General features: G+C 45.9%; 1 protein-coding gene across 5 annotated transcripts in view; it reads left to right on the forward strand.

Moving 5' to 3' along the window:
- Msp300 (Muscle-specific protein 300 kDa) overlaps positions 1-22,422 on the forward strand; it is an 88,138-nt gene that overhangs the window by 63,154 nt on the left and 2,562 nt on the right. For all 5 annotated transcript variants that reach the window (XM_069040571.1, XM_069040566.1, XM_069040567.1 and 2 more), the window contains 5 exons: positions 37-144; positions 1,369-1,542; positions 1,595-10,369; positions 13,850-14,152; positions 19,163-22,422. In XM_069040571.1, the coding sequence (XP_068896672.1) occupies positions 37-144; positions 1,369-1,542; positions 1,595-10,369; positions 13,850-14,152; positions 19,163-22,422 (12,620 nt within the window). The remainder of the gene's footprint in view (positions 1-36; positions 145-1,368; positions 1,543-1,594; positions 10,370-13,849; positions 14,153-19,162) is intronic.

The raw sequence follows: 22,422 nt of genomic DNA on the forward strand, positions 1-22,422 counted from the left end.
ATGTCGAGGCGTTTGCTCATTTTCGAACGTTCGCAGGACCTCACCGAGGACGTGGCCAAGCTCCAGAAGCTCCTCCAGACCACCGAGATATCCATCGAGTATTTACCTCGCGAGGGATTCGACCAGATGATCAGAGCCTTGGAAGTAAGTACCCTGCTGAGTCAGCGCGGTGCATCACGACCTCACTTTCTCCGCGTGTCCTTTTCGAGCTGTTCCAGGCACCGTTTGTGTCATCGATTCGTGTCCTTGTCCGTAACAATGAACCGCCGGTGACGCGGCTTTGACCGCATTTCTTCTCTCCATATCTCAATTTTTTTACATCTATATTTGCATGATCCCGATGACATCATTATTTTAATTTTAAAAGTGATTCTGCCTGGCGGGTCACACGACTTCCACCATTCAACTATTTATACCGACACATTAAATCATTTCAAATCTGCTGTATTATCGACCAGTTACAACATGTTTCTATTCTGACAAGGTGAGTCGAGATCAACTCTTGCATAAGATTTTTTTTCGACTCTTACATCGTGCTCCAAACATTCTGTTTACAAACACCGCTTCAAATTTACAACGAGGATCCGCGAAATTTTCGCTCCGCGAAAACCGCGATGCCGTAACCGCGAGTCTTCTGCATTGTTGGAGCCACACCAGAATCTGGACCTTTCGTCTTGGCAACGTTGCGCTAATCGAGAACCGAAGATTTTGGTGTTTTCGAGGAAACAATCGCTTTCTAGAGTCGGGACAAAAATGGCGAGCGTGGGTCTGATAGAAAAACAATTAAACCACCAACGTGCGGCCATAATTCGTTGTAAAGTTATCACAGAAGATAAGTTTTTTTGGTGGTGACGTACCCGGTACTAAATTTATCGCTTACACCTGCTCGAGAGCCATTTGTATTGTAATAAAGATGGTGGCCGCTTGTCAGCTGTCATTAGAAATTTACTGCTTCGCAAGAGTGGAGAGTCTCGTCTGGAGTTAATTTAAGCATCGAAGAATCGAATTTAATTGGCAATCAATTCGCGATCAACATGCGCCCCTCAGACGTCTTTGATGAAAGAGCCTTCGGTCGCTGTTTAATGGATTCAATTAGCGCCCATCAATCGCGGCGCGACTCCTAAAAATAGAGTCCCGACGTGTGCATTATCTATCCGCATCTTCATAAATAAACAAAATCCCACCAGCGGAGCGACGTGGACCGACCTCGGCTAAGTGGTCAGTCCTGTGGCGACCGCGGCGCAGAGCGCAACCTCGTCGGGACCTCCGCAGTGACACCCGAAGTGTTTACTCAGACACTCGATAATTCCATCTATAAATAGTCATTGCGCGATTTTTCTTGTCGATTACCTCACCGCCTCGTTCCAGGAAATAACGAGCGACTTGAAGAAGCACGCGGCGCAAGCCATCAGTCTCGAAGGCCAGGTCCTGGAGCTGAAGTCCGACCACGAGACCCAAGCTCTGGCCGTCCACTTGGCGGGGATCAGGACCAGGATCGCCACGCTGCTGTCGCAGGCGGAGCACGGCAGGGTAGCGGTGACGGTGAGCGCTAATTTTAAGCCCGGTTGCGTAAGTAATGACCGTCTAATTCCAGAACGCGAGAGAATCGCACGTGAGGAGACAGGAAGAGCTGACACAATACCAATTACTGCTGACGGAAATAGAAGTTTGGCTGGAGACGGCGAGGCGAACGGTCGAAGCGGTCGCCACGCCGGACACGGAAACGCAAATCGGGGCCTCCATCGACGACCTCGACAGGCTCAGCGACGAGTTGGACGAGAAGGAGGCGAGGCTGCAGGAGTTGGCGAGTGTTTGCGACGAGTTCAAGAAGTACCCGGATCTGAGACAGCTGGCCGAAGCTCTGGTCGAGCAGTTGAGGACGTTGACGGTGATCTTCGTCGAGGAGAGAACCGCGATCCGGACGAAAATAGAGACGCTGCGGGTGCACCTGGACCGGCTGCGAGTCAAATCTCCGGATCTGTCCCAGGAGAACACTCTCGATTCGGCGTCGATGCCGATTGAAGAGAGTCCGATCGTGGGGGTTCACATCGAGACTCAAACCGGACGGAGCTTGGCCTCCCCGCAACAACAAATCGTGACCAGAGACTTTACAGTGACTTACAACGAACCCGTAGACGTGCAGATACAGACGCAACTCTCCGACAGCGCGTCCGAAGTGCAAGAGCCCGGCAAGCACAAAGAGACAATCACCATCTCGAAGACTGTGGCAGACGGCGCGGAGACAATCCAAATAGCGACGAAACCCATGGCGGAGTCACAACCGATCGTGGAGGAACCGGATGACCTCCTAGTCGAGGCGAACTACCGGAAACAGACGCAGACTCGGGGCGAGTCCAGCGAGTTGAACATTACCAACGCGAAACCCAACCAACCTTTCGAGACCGTGTTCGTCGAGCCGGACGAGACCACCACCGAGGTGATCGTGGACGCGGACGGTACCAAACGTATCATCGTGAAGAAGCTGCACAGGACGGTGGTGCGGCACCAGCAGACTGTCCAGCAGCAGCAGCACCTCACCAGTACCAGCACGCTGACCGACGGGAACCAGCCCGTGACTCAGTCCTTCTCGCAGGTTAGTCTCAAGGAACAGCAGAGCAGTACGACTGTGGCTCGAGGAGACGGCAGTCGACAGACTGTCACTAGTAAGCAATATGGCGGCAAGATCGTGTCGGGGGTGCCCGGCGGAGAAGTGGATGTGCAAGAGTTCCAGACGGAACCGGAGACGCAATACACTGTTGTCGAAGGTGACAAACCGTCGGAGGTGGAGATCGAAGGGATAAGGCTTCACGAAGGAGACGTCACGTTCGTTGATCAAGAAAACAAGTTGTTGCCACCATACGGTGGCAGCCAGATTCACACGTCCAGTTCGAGCGTGCGGGCTGTTGTCCAACAAGTGACCAGGAGGGTTATACGGAAGACCAGACGGATAATTCGTAGGATTGTGATTGTCGATGGTAAAGAACAGATTACCGAGGAGGTGGTCGAAGAACCCGAAGAGGTGGAAGTGACCGAAGAGGGTATACCGCGAGTGAGCATCAACGTGACTCGTACCGAAGACGGTAGAGTCATCGAGGAACAACAGTTCGGTGAGCCGACTGTCGTTGTCGAGGAGCCGGGAACTAGCGTGACTCAGACCGTCACCGCTGCCGTCTTCGATGGCAAACCCATCGAGGCGTTGCGCGAAGTGACCGAAGAAGGCGAGAGGTATGTCGTAGAGCAAGCCATTGCACCTCAGCCTGAAAGCACACTCGAAACACGAAGAACCGAGACAATCGCTAGTAAAGACTTTATAGAGAACGAGAGACTTGCACTTAGTAGTAATGTTGAGGACGCACCTAGAGCTGGCGATGCACCCGAAGACAGGCAAACTCCACGGGACGAGTTACCAGCTCCCGTTAGTACTGACGTTGTTGTTGAAACAGCGATCCCGGAGGAAGTCCCGAAGGAGGCTCCCACTGAAGCGCTTCCCCCGCAGACGGCGGAAGTCGCGACGATGGTCACCCCACCTGCTGACCGGTCGCCAAAAACAGAACAACAAGTGGAGGGAGCTTCACCGCCGAGCCCGGGCAAAGACATTGCGGTGCAGATGCCGTCGCCGAAAACGGAAGAACGAGTGGAGGAAGCTTCACCGCGACGTCCAAGCGAAGAGATTGCGGTGCAGATGCCGTCCCCGAAAGTGTCTCAAGTTATTCAGACGGTCACCCAGACCGTCACCACGCCCGTTGTGAGCATCAGGGAAGTCGAGAAGGTCACGGAAGAGCCCGAGACGGGTCAACCCACCACAACAATCGAGATCGTCGAGAAAACCGTCACAGAACCTGGAGAAGCTGTCGAAGAAGTCGACTCAACCGCGAGAATCGTGGAAGAGACGGTTTTGAAGCCTCTCCAAGTCAATGGTGATGTTAAGCAGAAAGATATCTGTGTGGTAACGCAAGATTTTATCACGTCGCAACAATTCCACGAAGCTGAACCACCGAAGGTTGAAATACTGTCGAAAACAGAAAGCGAGGAGTCGCCGGATTCTCCTATAGGTAAAAAGAAGAAGAAGAAGTTTAGCAAGTCGAAGAAGGTCTCTGGTACGCCTAGGACGCAAAGTCCTCTTGTTCCGGGTGAGGAAGACGCACCCAAAGAATCTCAAAACGTCGAAATAGCTCTGTCACTGGAAGAGCAAGAAACAGGTGTGACCCCCAAGGATGATTCACCACGACCTGTAGAGAAACCAAAGAAGCCGTCGCAAGAAGTTGAGATAGCTCTGTCACTGGAAGAGAAAGCTGCGGATTCGTTGATCGTGAGTCCTCAAGTCTCTATGAGTATGCTTGTGGAAGAGAAGAAAATGGCGACGACGCCGGCCGAGATGATCCAGAAGGACATCCACGTGACTCTCCCCGCTGTGTCGCATTCGACCACCGCCATCGTCAAGTCTGTTGCGTTGTCTCCGATGGCGCCCCAGACCGGGAACGAACGTGAAGAGTCGGTGGCGGCGGCGTCGATCACTCCCAAATTGGAAAGCGAGCATGTCGAGTCGCCCACACCGAGCGACATAGACCACGGAGGACGAAGGAGCAAGAAGAAAAAGAAACACAAAGAGGAGACTCCGAGTGAAGAGATTGAAGAAGACAAAGAAGGGTCGATCGCGACGTCTGTTGCAGAATCGACTGAAATCATCATGCCCGATGATTCGCTCCCGTCCGAAGAGACTCCCAAACCAACCGAAGAAGTCTTCGAACAGGAGACTCCCAAGCCGGCGGAAGTGTTCGAACCAGTTACGGAGTCTGACGAAGAAGAAGACGGCAAAGATACGGGGTACGAAGCCGACAAGACCACTGTCGACGAGAGTCTGGCAGACGACGACAACCAAGAGCACAAGAAGAGGCGCAGGAAGAAGCGCAAACAGAAGGTCAAGGTTAAGGAATCGGAAGAATCGAATATACCGAAGTCCGTGTACGAGTCGTCACCGTTTGGGGATTCGGTACCTTTGACAGATGACGAACCTGTTAAAGTGCAACCGCAGAAAGTCGAGGAACCGAAGAAATCGAAGAAGAGGCGAAAGGGAAAACGCGAAGAGAGTAAACATTCGGAGAGCGAACACGAGATCGAGTCCGAACCGGCGATTTTGGAAGCACAAGACGAAGAAATCGTCTCGCCCAACGACTCGTACCACACGTTGTCGACCCAGTCGGATCTGGGTACCGTCAAAGTCGTCGAAGAAGTTTTTCTGAGACCTTCGAGCGAGTCTCCGCAACAAATAACCGAGAAGATCGTCACGACGGTACCAGTTTTGGAAGCCGTGATCACCCAAGAGACTCTGGCTCAGACGTCTCCTGAGCTCAACCAGGTCGTCCAGCAGTTTATCGAGCGGGAACAAGTCGCAACCGAACCCGTTTCGGTGCAAACATCACCGGAAGTTCCCAAAGAGACTGTTGTAGTTTCGATGCAGACGTCCAGAGAACCGTCTCCTGAAGTGGTGAAACCTGAAATCCAGGACACTTCGAGTCAGGTGGAAGTCACCACCAGTGAGATAGTCACGCAGACGGAAACTCCCGAAAAGGTGGAAATCATCACGTCTGAGACTTCCATCCAGACTGCGACTCCCGAACAGGTCGAGGTGGTCGAAGAAGCCGCCCAAACGATCTCACCAGAAACTGTTGATATTCCTAGGAGCGAGTCGGCCATGCAGACGACGATCGTTTCCAGTCAGGAAGAATTCGTCCAGACGCAGTCACCTGAGCTCCAAGTGAGCGAAAGTGCGGTGCAGGCGCAACCCACACCTGCTGAACATTCGGTGCAGACGTCTCCGGAGCCTTCGGCGCCGCCTTTCGAGGAAGTGTTCGCCGAAGAAATCGCCGAAGTAGGAGCGACCAAAGAAATACCAGAAGTTGAGGCGGCCAAAGAAGTGCTCGCGTTGGTGCCCCCCAAGGAGGTTCCAGAGACTTCGGAGACCGTCACGCAGACGAGTCCTGTTGTGGTTCACGACATCAACGAGTTGACTCCACCTAGTAGCTTGTCCGAACAATACGAGGTTCTGGTGGAGGCTTCGGTGACGGTGCCGTCTGAAAGTACCGACACTGTGAGCGAGAAGGTGTCGACTCGACGCGTGAAGGAAGAAGAAGAAGTGAAGCCGACTGAAGAATCTGTTTCTGAAGAATCGTCACCGTCAGATGTTGACGTGGAAGTTTACGTGGATGGTGAGCCCGTGCGCAAACCTAGAAGAAGGAGACGTCACAGAAAAGCTAAGAAGGAAACGCCGAAAGAAGCGGCCCCAGGTATCGAGAAGGATTTGTTGGCGGCTTTCAAACGTAAAGAAGATGGAGGTTTGCTGGACCCGAAGGAGCTTTATTCGGAAGTCGCGAAGAAACACTCGAGGTCGTCGTCACCGGCGCCACCTGAAGAAGTTGAAGAAGAGGCTGTCGTCGTCAGTAAAGTGATCACGGATCTGGATCAAGAGAAAGTGAAGAAGTTGGCCGCCAAACCGAAACCAAAAGAAGATCGTGAATATAACATTTCGGTTGAGATTGTACCGACGGAGACGCCGTCCACCAGTCCTGAAGATTTCGAAATTATATCGGAAGACGTCGTGACGCAACAACCGACCGAGGGAGACTTCCAAGTGACCACTTCGGTCAAAGTGGTACAACCAGAAGATGGTACCACAGAATTCACAAGTCGAGAAAGTGTCTTCATGGACAAGTCGAAGATGCCAAAATCCAGTGTGACTGATTTTATCGCTGGCGAAAGAGCAGCGGCTGAGCCTGCTCCGAAGATGTCTTCTCCAGCAGACAAAGACGTGAAGAAAGAAGAAAAAGTGGAACCAGACTCTTCAACACCAGTGAGTAAGATAGTGGAGACAGTTGTCAAGACAGAGACCGGACGAGAAGAAGTTAAACCTAGTGAAGAGAAACTGGAAACGAAAAAACCTGTTGAAGAAGTTAAGCAGAAAGAACCTAAGAAGGAAGAATTGAAACCTGCTGGAGTGACAGATGGTGCAGAACCGGCTCCCGTTGAAAAGACTGCAATCGAAGTGCCTAAATCAGCTGGAAAGGTGGAGGTCATGGAGGTTAGTCAACCTAGTGAAGAAACTAAGGTGGAACCAGCTGCTGAAACTCTTCCGGAGACTACAGTTGATACTAAAGTGACGGAATTTAAGTGGGTTGAAGAAACAAGAGCAGAAGGACCCGCAGCTGTTGGCGACACGAAAACAAAAGAATCCAAGTCTATCCAAGAGGTCGAAGAAAAACCAGTTGAAGAAACAATGGAAAGACCTAAACCTGTTGAAGAATCACGGATTGGAGAACCTAAATTTGTTGAAGAGATCAAATTAGAAGGACCTAAACCTGTTGAAGACGTCCAAGTTGCACGACCTGTTGAAGAAGTGAAAATAGAGAAAGACAAGTCTGTCGAAGAAGCAAGATCTAGACCAGAAACAGAACCTAGACTAGAGACGGTAACTGTCCCTGAGGTGGTCGAAAAAGCGAAGGAACCCGAAGCCTTGCAACAAACTGCAACACAACACGATGTTCCGTTTGAAGAAAGTAAAATTACCACTGTCATTCAAGAACCAGGAAAACTTGACAAAAAACAATTTTTGCCGACTGACCTACTCGAAGAAGAAATCCAGATACCCAAGACCAAATCGCCATCACCAAAACCCAAACACAAACACGTCTCTTCCGTAACCATTGAAGAAGTCGAATCTTCCGGCCTCCCCGAAGATCTCCCCGTTTCTTCTACTCCCAAACCGACGTGGCAGAAGCGCCAACAAGCTTCCGCCTTGTTTATCGAAGGTGAAAGACAGCAAAGTCCCGTTGCTGCTCAAGATTTGGACATCAGGTGGGCACACACCCAAGCATTGGAACGCGTGAAGAATCTACAAAACGCCCGCAAGACCACTCACTTGAGCGACGTCTTGTACTTGGCGACCCTGCACGAGGTCATCACCGACGAATCCGTCGAACAGAGAAGCTACAACGTCCAGGAGAACTTGAACGCCCTCAAGGACGCCGTCGAGAAACGCGACGTTGTCGTCATCCAGCAGACCATAATAACGACGGTCGAGACGATAACCACGTGGTTGGAAACAATAGAGTATCGCATCTACGTCAATCGGCAACAAACGGCTGACGGTCCGTCGAAGGAACGCGTCCAACAGTTCAACAATCTGAAAGAGGAGATTGTCAAGATCGAGGACAAGGTCGAGCAGTTGCAGTCGGTGATGAAACAGGCTGACGACATCTACAACGAGGACGACCGCAAGCGCATGAAGAGCTACATCGATTCTCTTCAGCAGCAAGTCAGAGTGATCGAGGAAGTAACCAGCGAGAACGAACAGCTCGCCGCCAGCGACCTGAGACGATGGGAGGAGTTCATCCGCGGAGTGGGCGAACTGGCGAACCTCATCGACGAGGTGAGGAAGCAGCTCGACGACCTGAAAGAGTCGGACGCTTCGCCGCAGACGAAACTCAACGAACTGGACAAGATCGAGCACGCGAATCGGTGCAACATGCTCAAGGCGGTGCATCTGATAGCGACGGCGAAGGGTCTGATGCGCGACTTCCCCACCAGAGAGATCCCCAAAGCGGTGTACAGCAACCACGACAGCACCAAGTCGATGGAGCAGCAAATCGTGGTCGAGCGAGAGAAAGCGCTGCAGTTCCTGTCGTTGGCCGACGAATACGAGCAGACCTTGAAGGAGTTCGGGCAGATAATCGACGTCGCGGAGGCGCTGGTGGAGAGCCCGATCAATGTGAGCAGTTTGGAACATCTCGAAGACGCCATGCAGAACCATCGCAAGTTCTTCGTCAATCTGAGCCACTGTCGCGCCATCTTGGAATCGCTGGAGGAGAATCTCGACTCCGAGACGCGAATGCACCACTCGGAACTCCACAGGGACCTGTACGACCGAGCCAAGGTCATCCTGGACCAAGCCACGGGTCGCTTCCAGCAGATGTCGCTCGCCGCCTCCAGGTGGACGGTCTTGGAACAGGGCATGAGAGAAGAGATGAGGTGGCTGCAAGTGGCCCAACAGAGAGTGCCCGACCTGAGCGACGTCACTTCCTCCGACTACGACCGCTACATCGACCTCTACCAGTCCCTGGCGCTCGACATAGCCCACCACCAGGCTAAGATCACGCACTTGAACGGAGTCGCCCAAAAGCTGCAAGAACTTGTGGTGTGTTCCGGTTTGGAAGAGGCGTACATGGAGTCTTTGGAGATCATCCTCAAGCTGCAAGACGACGTCCAGAACAACTTGAAGAGGTTGCTCGCCTTCCGCGATTTGTGGACCAGTTACAACCTCTTGAGCGACAGAGTCGAGTACTGGTTGAGAGACGCCGAACAACAACTCCAGAGGCTCGAGGTGCCGTCAGGTCCTCGAGGTCACATGAGACAGTTCTGGGAGTTGAAAGCGCAACACGAAGTCCACAATTCCACGCGTCAAGAAGCGACCAACAATCTAGAGAAGTCGCTGCAAGTCGTCCCCATCTCCGACGAGATGATCCAGAGGAAGTTCCACACAGAACTCCAAGACCAGTGGAACACGATCTCGAAGAGAATCAACGACATCCAGACCACCATCATTGGAACCATCTCAGCCACCGACGTCCCAGTCAACGAGAAACTCGCGCTCTTGGAGCAAGAACTGGAAGACTTGAAAGTCGACGTGGACAACCTCCGCGGCATCATCAAGACTGAAGAAGAGCTGAATTTGTACATCGAGCGCCTCCAGGTGATGTCCACGAGGATCGACACCATCCAGAACGAGTTGGGACGTTTGGGTCTTCTGTCAGCGACGGAGTCGGACAAAGTCGGTTCTTTGTTGGCTCTTTCCAAGCGTTTGGAGATCTTGATTTCGGAAGAACTCGAAGGCGGGACCTTGCTGAAAGAGCGCCTCCAGAACATCCAGAGAGGCATCGACCGCGTCCGCCGCAAGCACTCCTCCCTCAGCGAGACCCTCGACCAATGCGAGAAGAGCGAAAAGTTGGGCAGCGAAGCCGTCGAGAAAGCCGTCAACGACTGCTACGAAGTCGGCGAGGAGTTGGTCACGCTGTGGCAGGACCTGATGGGTCTCCGCCAGCTCCTCCACACCCTCCCGATGCGCCTCCGTGTGACCGTATCGCCGGTGAAGGTGGAACGCGACATTTCCCACCTGCAGGACGCCCACACCGTCCTCGAGAAGCGCTGCGGACAGCTCTTGGCGCTCTTACGCAACCGTCTAGCACTCTGGCAACGCTTCGAGCACCAGCTCGAGCTGGTGCAGCAGAGCGTCCAGGAAGCCGACTTCATGATGGAGCTGCTCACCGTCCAAGGCACGGTCGACTACGAGAGGCTGAGGAAGGCGACGGAGCGGCTCGAGGTGAGAGCGTCTTTGATTTATTGAACGCACCACGCGGCTTGACGTTGAGGAGCGATAAGCGCGGCGAAAATCGCAACAGTTTTAGTCGAGCGGCAGAAGTGCTGCGTGTTCGTTGTTAATTGATGAAAATCTTTCAAGTTATCGCTTTTCGGAATGGGAAATTGTCGAGACGGGACGATTTTCAGCTGGGGTTTGGGTGGTAATTGTCGGTACGGATTTGGCGATGATGTGATCGCGAATTTTGGACGTTTTTAATTGCGCTGATAACGTCAAGTACGCTCGTTTGAATTTATAAATAAGTGTGTTGTATCATGGAGTGTCACAAGCGGAGGTAAATATTGAAACGTGTTTCGTTCCTATCACAGATAAAATTCTTGTAAATAATTGTTTTAATTTATGTGTGAAAACGTGACGGTTTAGGTAAATTTTTACGTGTTTTCGATGCGGATTATTTGTTGGTAAATTTTGTGAAATCAGTGGGCAAACATTTTTTTTTTGGTAACAAGATGAAGCGCGACAGCTCAGTTGTTGAGTAAATTTGATTATAAAATTCCTCCGCCTTGTCGCCTCCGCTGTTCGTTAAAAAATCATTCCTACAATTGGATTCTATTCTTTTATATTTATGAAATCAGTTCGGTTAACAGGAAATGAGTTGTATTGTGTTTGTAAATATACAGAGTGCGGGAAAAATCCCGAATAATAATGCTGTTCACGAAAAAAAAAAATTGGAAAAAGTGTTTGGAAACTTTTTTTCAAATTAAAAACAAATGTTAGTGTAGGGAAGAATTGTGTTTATTTTAAATTAATGCAGAAAATTCAGTTAAGAAAGTGTGGCGATCGAAATAAGATCACAAAGTTTAATGCCTCAAAATAGGTATTTCCCGGTTTTCCGCAGAGTGCGGAAAAACGTTGTTTCCGCCACGCCGGTGTTTTTACTTTGCAACAGAAACTAGGGCAAATTGCTTTGTAATGTTGGTATTAAATGACGTAAGACAGACAGAAACGTCAATTAACTTTAAACAAAATGGGCGTTTCGTCAGAAAAACAGTCGTTTTGTTTTCTTTTTCAAATTTAATTTAGGAATTGGACCTAATTTTAGCTCTATTCAATTTGCTTTTCTGTAATTTAATTTTTGTTCTTGCGAAAGAATCAAGTTTTTTTATTTTGGTAAAATGGGAAGATCCGAAAGATCACAGATTTTTTAAATACAATTCTAAAAAGGTGCTAAAAATGGTCTAAAGTAAAGAAAACACCGGCGAGATTGAGTAATAAAATTATTATCACATGTTTTTAAAGATGGAAGGAACTCACTGCCTTGACCTTGATTTTCATATTAATTAAGTAAACTATTGCCAAAATTTAGAAAATTTTGGAAGACAGTGTAGGGATTAGGAAAACAAGAAAAATACTTTCAACTAATAAACAACTTTTATTTGGGTCAGTAACTAAGCAACAGAAAATTATATTACAATAAAGTGACATTCTGTCAAAAAATATATATGTAATAATAACAACATTACCTACTGAATACTGATAGATTCAAATATTATTTTAAAATCTAAAATAGTTAAAAATCTTCAATTTCAAAACGAAAATGCAAAACACTAGATTTTAGCTCGTTTGAATTTGCATTTCTACATATAAAGTGTTCCAAAATGGTTGTGGTATCGTAGTAGGTTTTGATAATTTGAGTGTTTTGAATTTTGACGCATATTAGAAAAGTGATACCAACTATCAAGAACCGTCAAAATGACAGGTATAAGAGAGGTTAGTTTTATCAACCAAACAATATTAACTAAATCAGTTTGTAAAGGTTTTAAAATGATAGATTAGAATGATAAAATGTTTTGACTAGTTTTCGTTATGTAATCCCGAGGCAATATTGACAACTGGCAATAAATGACAAATAATATTTGACACCTACCAGTGGCTATGTTTCATGTAGTGTAGTGCGGGACCTTATCCTCGAAAAGTGGCAAAGACTTTTTTCCATCTAAGCACCCTACGATACCACAATCATTTTGGGATAATTTTTTTTTTTTAAATTATGTATTATGAAAGGAAAGAATCAAAATTTTAGTTCAATATGGAGATTCGAAAAGATCACAAAAGACACAAGTGTCTCCAAAATGTGGAAATATTCATAAATCAGGATCCGAATTCGCATATTATAACTCAATGGAATTTTATTTTCATCACTCCTCCATGGCGAAAATTAGTTATTTATGCAACAAGTGCAAAAAGTGAATGATTATTGCACGGGACGTGAAAATTGTCCCAAGAGCCGCAGGCGAGTGGGACAACACGTCAAGTGCAATGATAACACTTTTTGCACGTGTTGCATACAACATTTTTTCTACGAGCGAACACAAAAACGAGAAAAAAACAACGATAAACAACAGTTCAGTCCTGTGCGTCTTGTGTGAAAAATGCAATAAACACTCACTTTTTGCACGATCGTAGACAGACTGTTGACAGATGCGTGCAATAAAGACTTTATTGCACTAGTGCAATTAAGAGGCACTTTTTCCACTAAAAACAATGCAATGAACACTCACTTTTTGAACGACCTTAGAAAAATACATAAAAATGTAAAATATTGTAAATCAAACTTTAATGTGAACCAAAATAACCAAATTAAGAAATTGAAATCGAATTCTGGCACTCGAAAATACCTCGTTAGTATACATATAATATACACGGTGGTCAAGTTTAAAAAATATGTTATCACGTCACAGTAATCTTTCTTTATTTGTAAAAAAAATAAGTAGGTACTTTTGTTTAGGCAGCTGTTAAAAATAAAATGTTCAAATATTTCTTTGCATTATGTCGGCTATATGAAAAGTAAATGAGATAAAAAATAAAAATTAATTAAAACGAATAAGAGACATATTTATTAATAATAACGAGATTTGAAAAATATGTAGTATATTTTTTCCAAAATCGAAAAACACCTTTGCAAAAATTCTAGGTGAATCAGACTGTGACAATGTGTTTGTTTATTAAAGCCATTCAGGTAATTCTGGGAACCTTATCCATTTTGGTAACAATAAAATTTATGGTACCCTCTTACCTTGATGTTGGTACAAAGTCGAAAACAAGCGAATTGCCAAGTTCAAAATGTTTGTTTTTCTTAATTAGCTCATCTACTATCTTATCAGCAGCAATATGGTTGTTCCAAATGAACGAAGCATTTTAAAATAAATGCAAATAACATTTCCGTTAACCAACTGACTTCTAAATATAATCCAAAAGAGCTCAGCTCGACGGCATCGTAAACACGTCCTTACAACACGAGAATGTTGTTGACCCTCCGAATTATGATGATTTTGTGGCGTTAATAATTAAGTAAGTACTCGTAGTATTCATTTAATTACGATGACATCCTCGTTATCTCGTCGGTGTAATTAACGACGCTCCAAAGTTGAGATAATTAACCTCGCGATTAAACCGTGAATCATTTCTTTTTTGAATCCGCAGAGCGTCTCCGTGGACCTAGTTTCCCGCGAGACTCTCGTGGCGGAACTGCAGGCCGCCGCCAAGCCCCTGTCGGACAGCTGCACCCCCGAGATCTCGGCGAAAGTGGAGGCGGCCGTCGAGGAGGCGGTCACCGCCTACTCCACCACCTGCATCAACCTCAAGGAGTTGTGCACCAAGTACCAGCACGCGGCCGACCTGTGGAAGAGGTACCGCGACGCCAGCGATCTGGTGAGCGAATGGGTCGACAACCACATGGAATCGGTCGCCAATCTGGAACCCGAAGAGGCCATCAAAGCCGTCAAGGTATTTATCCCGGCTGCGCCACCACCGGTGGTGGTATTTATAAACCCTCCGCGTTCGGGAGCGCTCTCCCCGCACTCGTGGTCCATCGTTCGACGCAGCTTCTTTGCTCTCCTAGACCGATCGATCACGCTTTTAAAGAGGAACGGTCCGTCTACGCGGTGCGTGCGTGAGCGTGTATTTTTGAAATGGGTGCGAATTTTATAAATAACGTACGGGCACCCGTCCAGGTCACGTTTTGAGTGTTGCGGTGGGCCGGTTTCGGGCAGGAAGAGCGAAAATACGCCGGAAAAGTCGACGGGGACGTCTTGATTCCCCATCAATTATTCATCGATCGTCGCAGATTATCGATGAGGACGTGAAGACGCTGACAAGTCGTGCGGAAATCGTGTGATAATTGGTGCCTTCGGAAACGGTTTTGGTTTTTTTTTTTTGGATAAATGTGTACACCGGAAGAACTCAAGGTAAGGGCGGTGATTCGCAAAAAATTTTTGAGTGCAGACGTGCCAACATTTTTACGCAGCCGCTGTCACCGCGGGTACAGCTGGCGCCAGAATTCACGTTTTTCCATTGATGAATGTGTCTTTGTCTCTCGCGTGCAATTCCTTCGTGCGTCTCTGTCTATCGTGTGCCAAATTTGAATATGAATGAGTTTTGTTAGTCCTCCCGGTAGGACTGCGAGGGGTGGTTGTGGATTGAGTTACAACGCGTTAAACGTCAAGGGGACAAATAAACTAATATAATAATGAAGAAATATTGGTTCTCGTTGAAAAAATCAAAATCCTCAAGGTAATCAGGATCGAATTGTTATGAAAAGCGTACTTTTGGGAGGTTAGTTGAGCGTAGTTCAACAACAGGGTGGTCAGGACTGGCAATAGAGAGTTAAGTAGAAAAATTTCCGATAAAATGTTGCCAAATTTTCATTTTTGTCGTGGGTCGGTTAAAGACAGTGCAGTTATTTTGAGATTTTCTGAGGTAGTAAAAAAAAAACAATTTCATTGCTGGCTATACGGAGTATGTATTTCAGTACCAATAAAATTTTATGGGGTGTAAAGAAAACAAAAATATTATCAATATTGATCGGATGTTAATAAAATTACAGAAATAAAATGTTTGTGATTGATACAAAGAGAGAGTATATAGTTTATTTTCTCTTATAAACAATGGTCAGTGCCAAAATGAAGGAAAAAAAGACTATGAAAATTTCACCTTGAGGTTATGTCAAATTAATGTCAATTGCAATCGTCATATCATAAAAAAAAGTAATGAAATAAACGATAATGGAAACAGTTATTGAATTTAAAAATGCAAAATCAAAATTATTTGCATTTTGAAATTGAGAATTTCAGTGTTGCCAACGTCATTGAAATTCCCTACTTGATGTTTTTATCAAAGTAACAACATTGTGACAATTGTTTATAAGAAAAAATAAACTATAGGTAGATACTCTTTGGATATTGCTATTTTCGAAAAATTAATAAAAAAAATCATAAGTAAAAGATTCTTTGAAAATTTATAATAACTTTAATAATTTTTATCGTGAGCAAAACAGAAGAATAGGAAATTTATATTTCCATTTTATTGTTCAATTATGTGAGAAAAATTATACTGACTTGTTCTTTTTGGTTTTCGTAAATTATTAATTCAAAAATTATTCTTTTTGGAGGTGTTACTGATTTTTAAACAATGATTGTTTAAATTTGACAAAAAAAAACGAAACTGTTTAATTATTGAGTTTAGTAAAATCTTTAATATTTTATACAAAAAAATAACAAACATAATAATCTTGTTATTTTTTCGTTTTATGTAAATAAAATAAATGAATAACCTTAACAATCACAGCATACACTTTTATTGCATTTTTATTTTTTTGGTACTCCAAAACCGAGGTGTCTATAATAGTAGTTAATTTTTATTTAACGAGTTTCGTGTGTAAATTGGGCTTTTTTTGGCATGAGTGGGCCAAAAAAAGCCCAATTTGCACAAGAACGAGTTGAATACAAGGTTTTTTTGTTCGACGAGCCCCTTAAAGGCTCCAAATCTCTTAAAATCTTTAAAATTAGCTTGAGGTTTCGTTTTGACAAGTTGTGACATTTATCAAAATCCGTTCACACAGGAGAAAATTCTCAAATTCTGACAGTGTCGAACAAAAAAAGAACTTATATCAAAGTCATGTGGAATTGTGATGCTCTAAAATTTTATTGTGTCGAACTATGTCGAGCCATCAAATCAGGTGTCAACTGTCAAAAATAAAAATACCAAATTTTAGCGTTAGTTTTGCATTCGACGTCTTAGTTTTTATGTTTACATAACGTCTGTTTTTCTGTTTGGTACCACAATATGCTACAGAGCGACAAAAATCAAACATATTCGAATTCCACAGAACTCTTAATATACAGGGTGTTAGTAAATGGTTGGGAATAAATTTAAGGATGAATTCCTTACGAAAAATGTGGCTTAAAACCTAAATAAAGTGTTTCGTTAAAATGAGTAGTTTTCTCGAAAAAAGAAAAAAAGAAAAATAAATGTATTCTGGCATATCCGTATTTTGAAATACTGCGAAATAATAATGGTTTAAGGAAAAAATTTAAAGTTGAAACTTTAATTTAAAAAAAAAATCTAAACTAATGCGATTTTAGGCAAACAAATGAACTAATTAGAGAAATTCTCCAACAGTGGACTACATTTTCTTTTTTTGAGAAAACTACTCATTTTAACGAAAAACTTTATTTAGGTTTTAAGCCACATTTTTCGTAAGGAATTCACCCTGAAATTTATTCCCAACCATTCACCAACACCCTGTATGTACTTACATTCTTTTATAGACACTTTGTACTTGCAAGATTATGTTTGAGCATTTCGGACAAACGAGGAACCGGTCAGAATTGATAATAATAGTTGTTTTGAAATACCTTCTCAGGTAATGAAACAAAACCCTTTTATTGTTGACTGTAAAAACAAAATAATCACTAATACAATTTTGTGAAATACCAGCAAAACAAAAATACTGTTAAACTTGGGTTCGATGACTAATGGGACTACAGAATTAAAATTTTTGTGAATTATACAGTTCTTTGATGATTTATTTGAGTAATTGTAATGTAGAAAATTGTAGTTTTTGTTAGAAATATTACATTTTGAAGCAAAATGGTAAAATGAAAAATTATTGACTTTTGGATTTAATGCTGTATTTTCAACCATGAGCGTGTAAATAATTGCAAACAATTGAAGTAGACAAGTTACAAAAAAAAAAAATACAAATAAATTGCTTCATAGATTTTATATTTATTACTTAATTTTTACATTCTTTCTCACAAAAAATACGGTGCGATCAACAATTATGTACATACTTAGATAAGGGGCGGCTATGACTTTGACAGTGTTAGATTTTTCGTATCTTTGCTCACTCCATCGATATACGTCAAACAACTGTCACTACGAATTAAATTTTAACTCAAAAATGGTTTTTACTTCAGAACATAAATGATTCATATTATTAGTAATGGTATTTTTAATAACGAAGAACGGGTATATGCAACCAGAAATACTTCCATGCATTCCAGACATCTGTCGACATACGGCTAGAATGTCAAAGCCTTCTTTGATCTAAATAATTGTTGATCGCACGGTATATTCTTTGAAAGGGCAACAGAAATAAAATCAAGCTTTTCAAATCCTTGTCACGAAATGAAATGTATAATGTTTATTCCAATTTAAATTTGGGTCCCATATTTAGAGAGAAATTATTAAATACTTTCGCCATATAGGTGTACTTTTCTATTTGCACGCAGTAGCTGCTTCAAAGAATTGTCAGACTCGTCTTAAATATTTTCATTTACTATATAAAAATACAAAAATTAAAGAGTGAAACAATAAAAAATACCAAGGTTGAAAACAAAAGTCCAAATTTTTTGACTTTTTTATTCTACACTGACCGGCACAAAAAACGACTCATTATGATTTCTTTAATAAATGATCTTGAAATTATATTTGTGCTTATTTTTCTTTATTATAGTTAATTTGGGATATTTTTAATGATCGGGAGTGCTATGGTCACCATGGCAACCGAATTGTTTTGTTTAAGTAAATTATTAGAAAATTTGCGCTACTTCCATGATGTGTTTTTGTCGGTTTATTTACGTGTTAAAAGATTTAATTTGACAATACGAGATACTAATTCAAAATACTGTTCAAATTTTGGCAATTTTTCATAACATCAAATTTTTTCTATAAAATTACTTTAATTTTTTTTTTTCATAAAAATTTTATTTGCTGTATTTATTTAATGTTTTGTTTGTCGGATATTCTTTGGCAAAGAATAACTTAAATAAAACTTATGAGTTCAACATGATATCAAAAAAAAAATTCTAAGACAATGAATGACTTACTTATATTAATAAAATTCAAAGTGAGTCGTTTTTTGTGCGGGTCAGTGTATTTCTATTTTTCGTATAACCAGCATTTGTTAATTTACCTGTAACAATCTTGTTGTTTTTTTACTACATTTGCGGCACAAAATAATGTACCGATCAAAATAAATGCGTTTATGCAACCAGATATACAGCTTTTGCAGTACCGTCGTCGTAACTCCTGGCTAGTATCACCGGTATTAGTATTAGAGCATAAAATCTAATTGCCCCGGCTCGAATATCTGCATAAATGCAATTGTTATTTTAATTGCGCACGCAAGCATTTTTCTTGCAAAACTTTCCCGGTGGTGCAACGTTCAGGAATTCCACGATCACGTTCCGTCGGTTTTTTACCGGCGCCGGAAAAACAGCAGCAGCACCTCGAGTCGAATCGAATTTTCGCAAGAGAAAAATTTCCGGAAACTAACAATTTCCGTCCGTTCCCGGAGCCGTATCGACTGCACTCGCACCGAAGCCAATCATTATGAATGGAATGTGATTAGGAATCGCGTGCCTATCCGCGTCTAAATTATCATTACGGCCGCATTTCGATCTAATTGAAACCGCCGGCCAAGGTTAATGGTTGTGAAATGCGATTTTCCAGGTCTGCGAGGAAACCCTGTCCGCCCACACGGAACGCCTGGCCGAGCTGAAGGAGCTGGTCTCGGGAATAGCCGCGGCGGTAGGTCTGGACGCCAGCGCTCTCCTCGGCGGAGAGGTCGAAGCGTTGGGCAAGCGGTTGGAGGATGTGCGGGAGTCGCTCACGGCGCTCGCCGACGTCGCCGAAGCTAGGGCGGTGTCGCGGGAAGAGACCACCAACGAGATCAACGGCACCAGGACCTACCTGGACAGCGTGCAGAGGTGCGTCGACAACATCGAGCAAAGCCCGGATACGGACAGCGAGGAGAAGCTTCTCACCTTGAGGGAACACCTCCTGGCGCTGAGCAAAGCCGAAGGACAGATACAGAAAATCAAAGACAAAACGCTGGAGATGACGCAATCGACCAGGACCGAAACATCGGTCATAGAGATTCTGGAGTTGTGGCAGCAAGTTTTCAGAGAGACATTCCAGCAGTACCACAGACTCAGCACTAGGCTGATCAAGAACGAGGATGGCGCTGCGGCGCTCAAACTGTGGCAGGAGTACCTGCTCAATGTGCAGCAATTCTTGCAAGGAAGCATTCCCGGAGACTATCACAGTCTTTCGGAACACCAACACTTGTGCCAAGTCCACCAGAATCTCTTGACCACGCAACAGAACGTCCTCAAGCCTTTGGACAAGAAGGAAAGTCAGCTTGGAAGCGGCTTGGTGGAGAGCAGCGTGATGGAACAGTTCAATTCTTTGACGAATCTTCACAACGAGACGCTCTGGAGGATCATGGAGCGTCACAAAGAGGTCCAGACGCGTCTCAACGCTTGGGACGACTACAAGCAAGACCAGAACAAGCTCTTGATCTGGTTGAAGAACATAGAGAAAGACCGAGAGAAGATGCAGCTGAAGTACATCCACATCAGACGCATTCCGAAGTTGCTCTCCAGGATACAGACCCTTTTGGGCAAGATTCCGCAAGGAGAGGAACAAACCGACAGCCTCCAGAAACAACAAAACTTGTTGCTGCAGTTTTGCGACGACGCTCTCGCAACTTCCATTCGCATGGAACACGCCGCCATCAAGCAAAGAATCTCCAATCTGCAAGCCGGTCTGGAGACCTGGCGGCAGTTCCTCGAGCGCATCACACTGCTGCTCAAGACCCACGAAGAGAACGTGGAAAAAGTGCAGACTCTCTACGACGACATCCAAGACATCATAACGGTATCGGCGGGACAACTCCCGACGTCGCACTCGGGAGTCAGCAACAAGCTCGAAGCTCTGCAAAGAGCTCGGGCGCGCTTGAGCAACGCGACCAAAGACCTGGAGCAGCTGGGTCTGACCCAGGAGCAGCTGAAAGAGTGCATCAGTCCCGGCGACATCAAGACCATCAACCAGAGAATGTGGATCTTGTGGCACCAACAAGGCGATCTGGACCACCAGCTCGCCGTCCTCGTGCACCAGCTGGAGGAGAAGCTCGGCTTGCGGTCCATGTTCGAGACGCGGCAGTCGCGCTTCGTGGCGTGGGCCGACGAGATCGAGCGCCGCCTCGACGAGGACAGCGAAGGGTCGATCTCGTCGATCAAGGACCCGCAGGAGATGCTCCGCAGGTTGGAGACCGAGCTGCAGGCCGAGATGTCGCTGAAGGAGCGCGAGTACAACTGGCTGGTGACGACCGGGCGGGACCTGGTGGCCAACTGCGGCGAGGAGTACAGCGACGTCACCGCCAAGCAGATCATCCAGGCCAAGACCGACGTGGTGCTGGACCGGTGGGAGCGACTCGACAACATCGGCAAGACCCGCCGGAACAAGATCCACGACATGATGCAGACGATGTCGCAGCTGGAGCAGCGAATCGCCGAGATCAGGGCGTGGCTGACGCAGATCGAGTCCCAACTGGGCAAACCGCTCGTCTTCGAGGCCTCCACCAAAGACGTGATCGAGCGCAAGCTGCAGGAGCACGAGAAGCTGAAGAAGTCGATCGAGAACGAGAGCGGAAACATCGGGGAAGTGCTGAACCTGTGCGAGCTGTTGCTGAGCGATGCGGACGTCTGGAAGGCCCACTTCTCAACCGAGAACATCACCGTCGCCATTCAGAACCTGGAGAAGAGGTGGAAGGCGGTTTGCGGCCAGTCGGCGGAACGCAAACGCAAGATCAACTTCATCTGGAAGCTGCTGCAAGAAGTGCTGCGCTTGAGCACCGAGCAAGAGCCGTGGCTGACCGAGAAAGAACACAAGATCAAAGATCTGGACAAGCCGGTGAAGAAGCTGAACCGCGAGGAGATCCAAGAGCTGATTTACATGGCGGAGAACCAACTGAAAGACGTCGAATCCAGAACCCCGACGTTCGAGATCCTGGAACAGACTTACTCCAAGCTCGCCACGCTGGGCGGCCTGGAGCCGGAGAACATCCAAGAGTTGACGTCCAGAGCCAGAGTGGTGATCACTCGTTGGTACAATCTGCTGCCGCGGGTGCAGAGCTTGGTGCAACGCCTCAAGAACGAAATAGTGCTCTTCAAGGAGTTCTCTCTGGCCCACGAAGACGCCATCATCGGTTTGACGAAAGTCGACGCCCAACTGACCGAACTCGAGCATCTGACGACCCAGAACGTCCGGCCGCGCGACCGCCTCAACGAACTGGAACTCCTCGAGCAACACCTGGCCCTGCAGAATCCAGTCCTGGAGACTGCGGACAAGCTAGGCCTGGAGATCATGAAGAAAGTGAAGAAGAACGAAGTGGTCAAATACCAAGAGATGATCGACGAGTATCAGATCCTGTGGAAAGACGTTCAGCAGAGGATAATCACGCTGAAGACCACGCTCAAGAAGGAAATCGTCCAACAACCGAGAGAAGTCGACGAGGGTGTCCAAGTGGAGACTCTCAAGTTCCAGCAAGACTCGGCGGTGCAAGTCGACACTCTCCCGGCCTTGCAGAGGATGACATCAATCAGCGCCAAAGACGCGTACTTGATGGAGTTGACGAGCGGAATCAGCGAGTGCCGCGGGAACATCGACGGCCTGGAGGAACTCCTCGCCAAGGAAATTCCTCAACAGGGCTCGGCAGAGCTGCCGATAAGTGCCAAGAAGATCGCACGAGTGTCGGCGACTTGTCAGTCCACCGTGGAGCTGGTGAAGCATCTGCACGACCTCCTCATCAACGAGTGCGACGCCACCGAAGAAGAAGCTCTGGGCAAGGAGGTCTACGAGCTGATCCGACGCTTCGAGACGCTGCTGCTCGTCGCCAAGGACAAAGAACAGAAGATAAGAGAGTTGAG

Source organism: Tenebrio molitor, chromosome 3 (genome assembly GCF_963966145.1).
Source record: "Tenebrio molitor chromosome 3, icTenMoli1.1, whole genome shotgun sequence".
Lineage (NCBI taxonomy): Eukaryota > Metazoa > Arthropoda > Insecta > Coleoptera > Tenebrionidae > Tenebrio > Tenebrio molitor.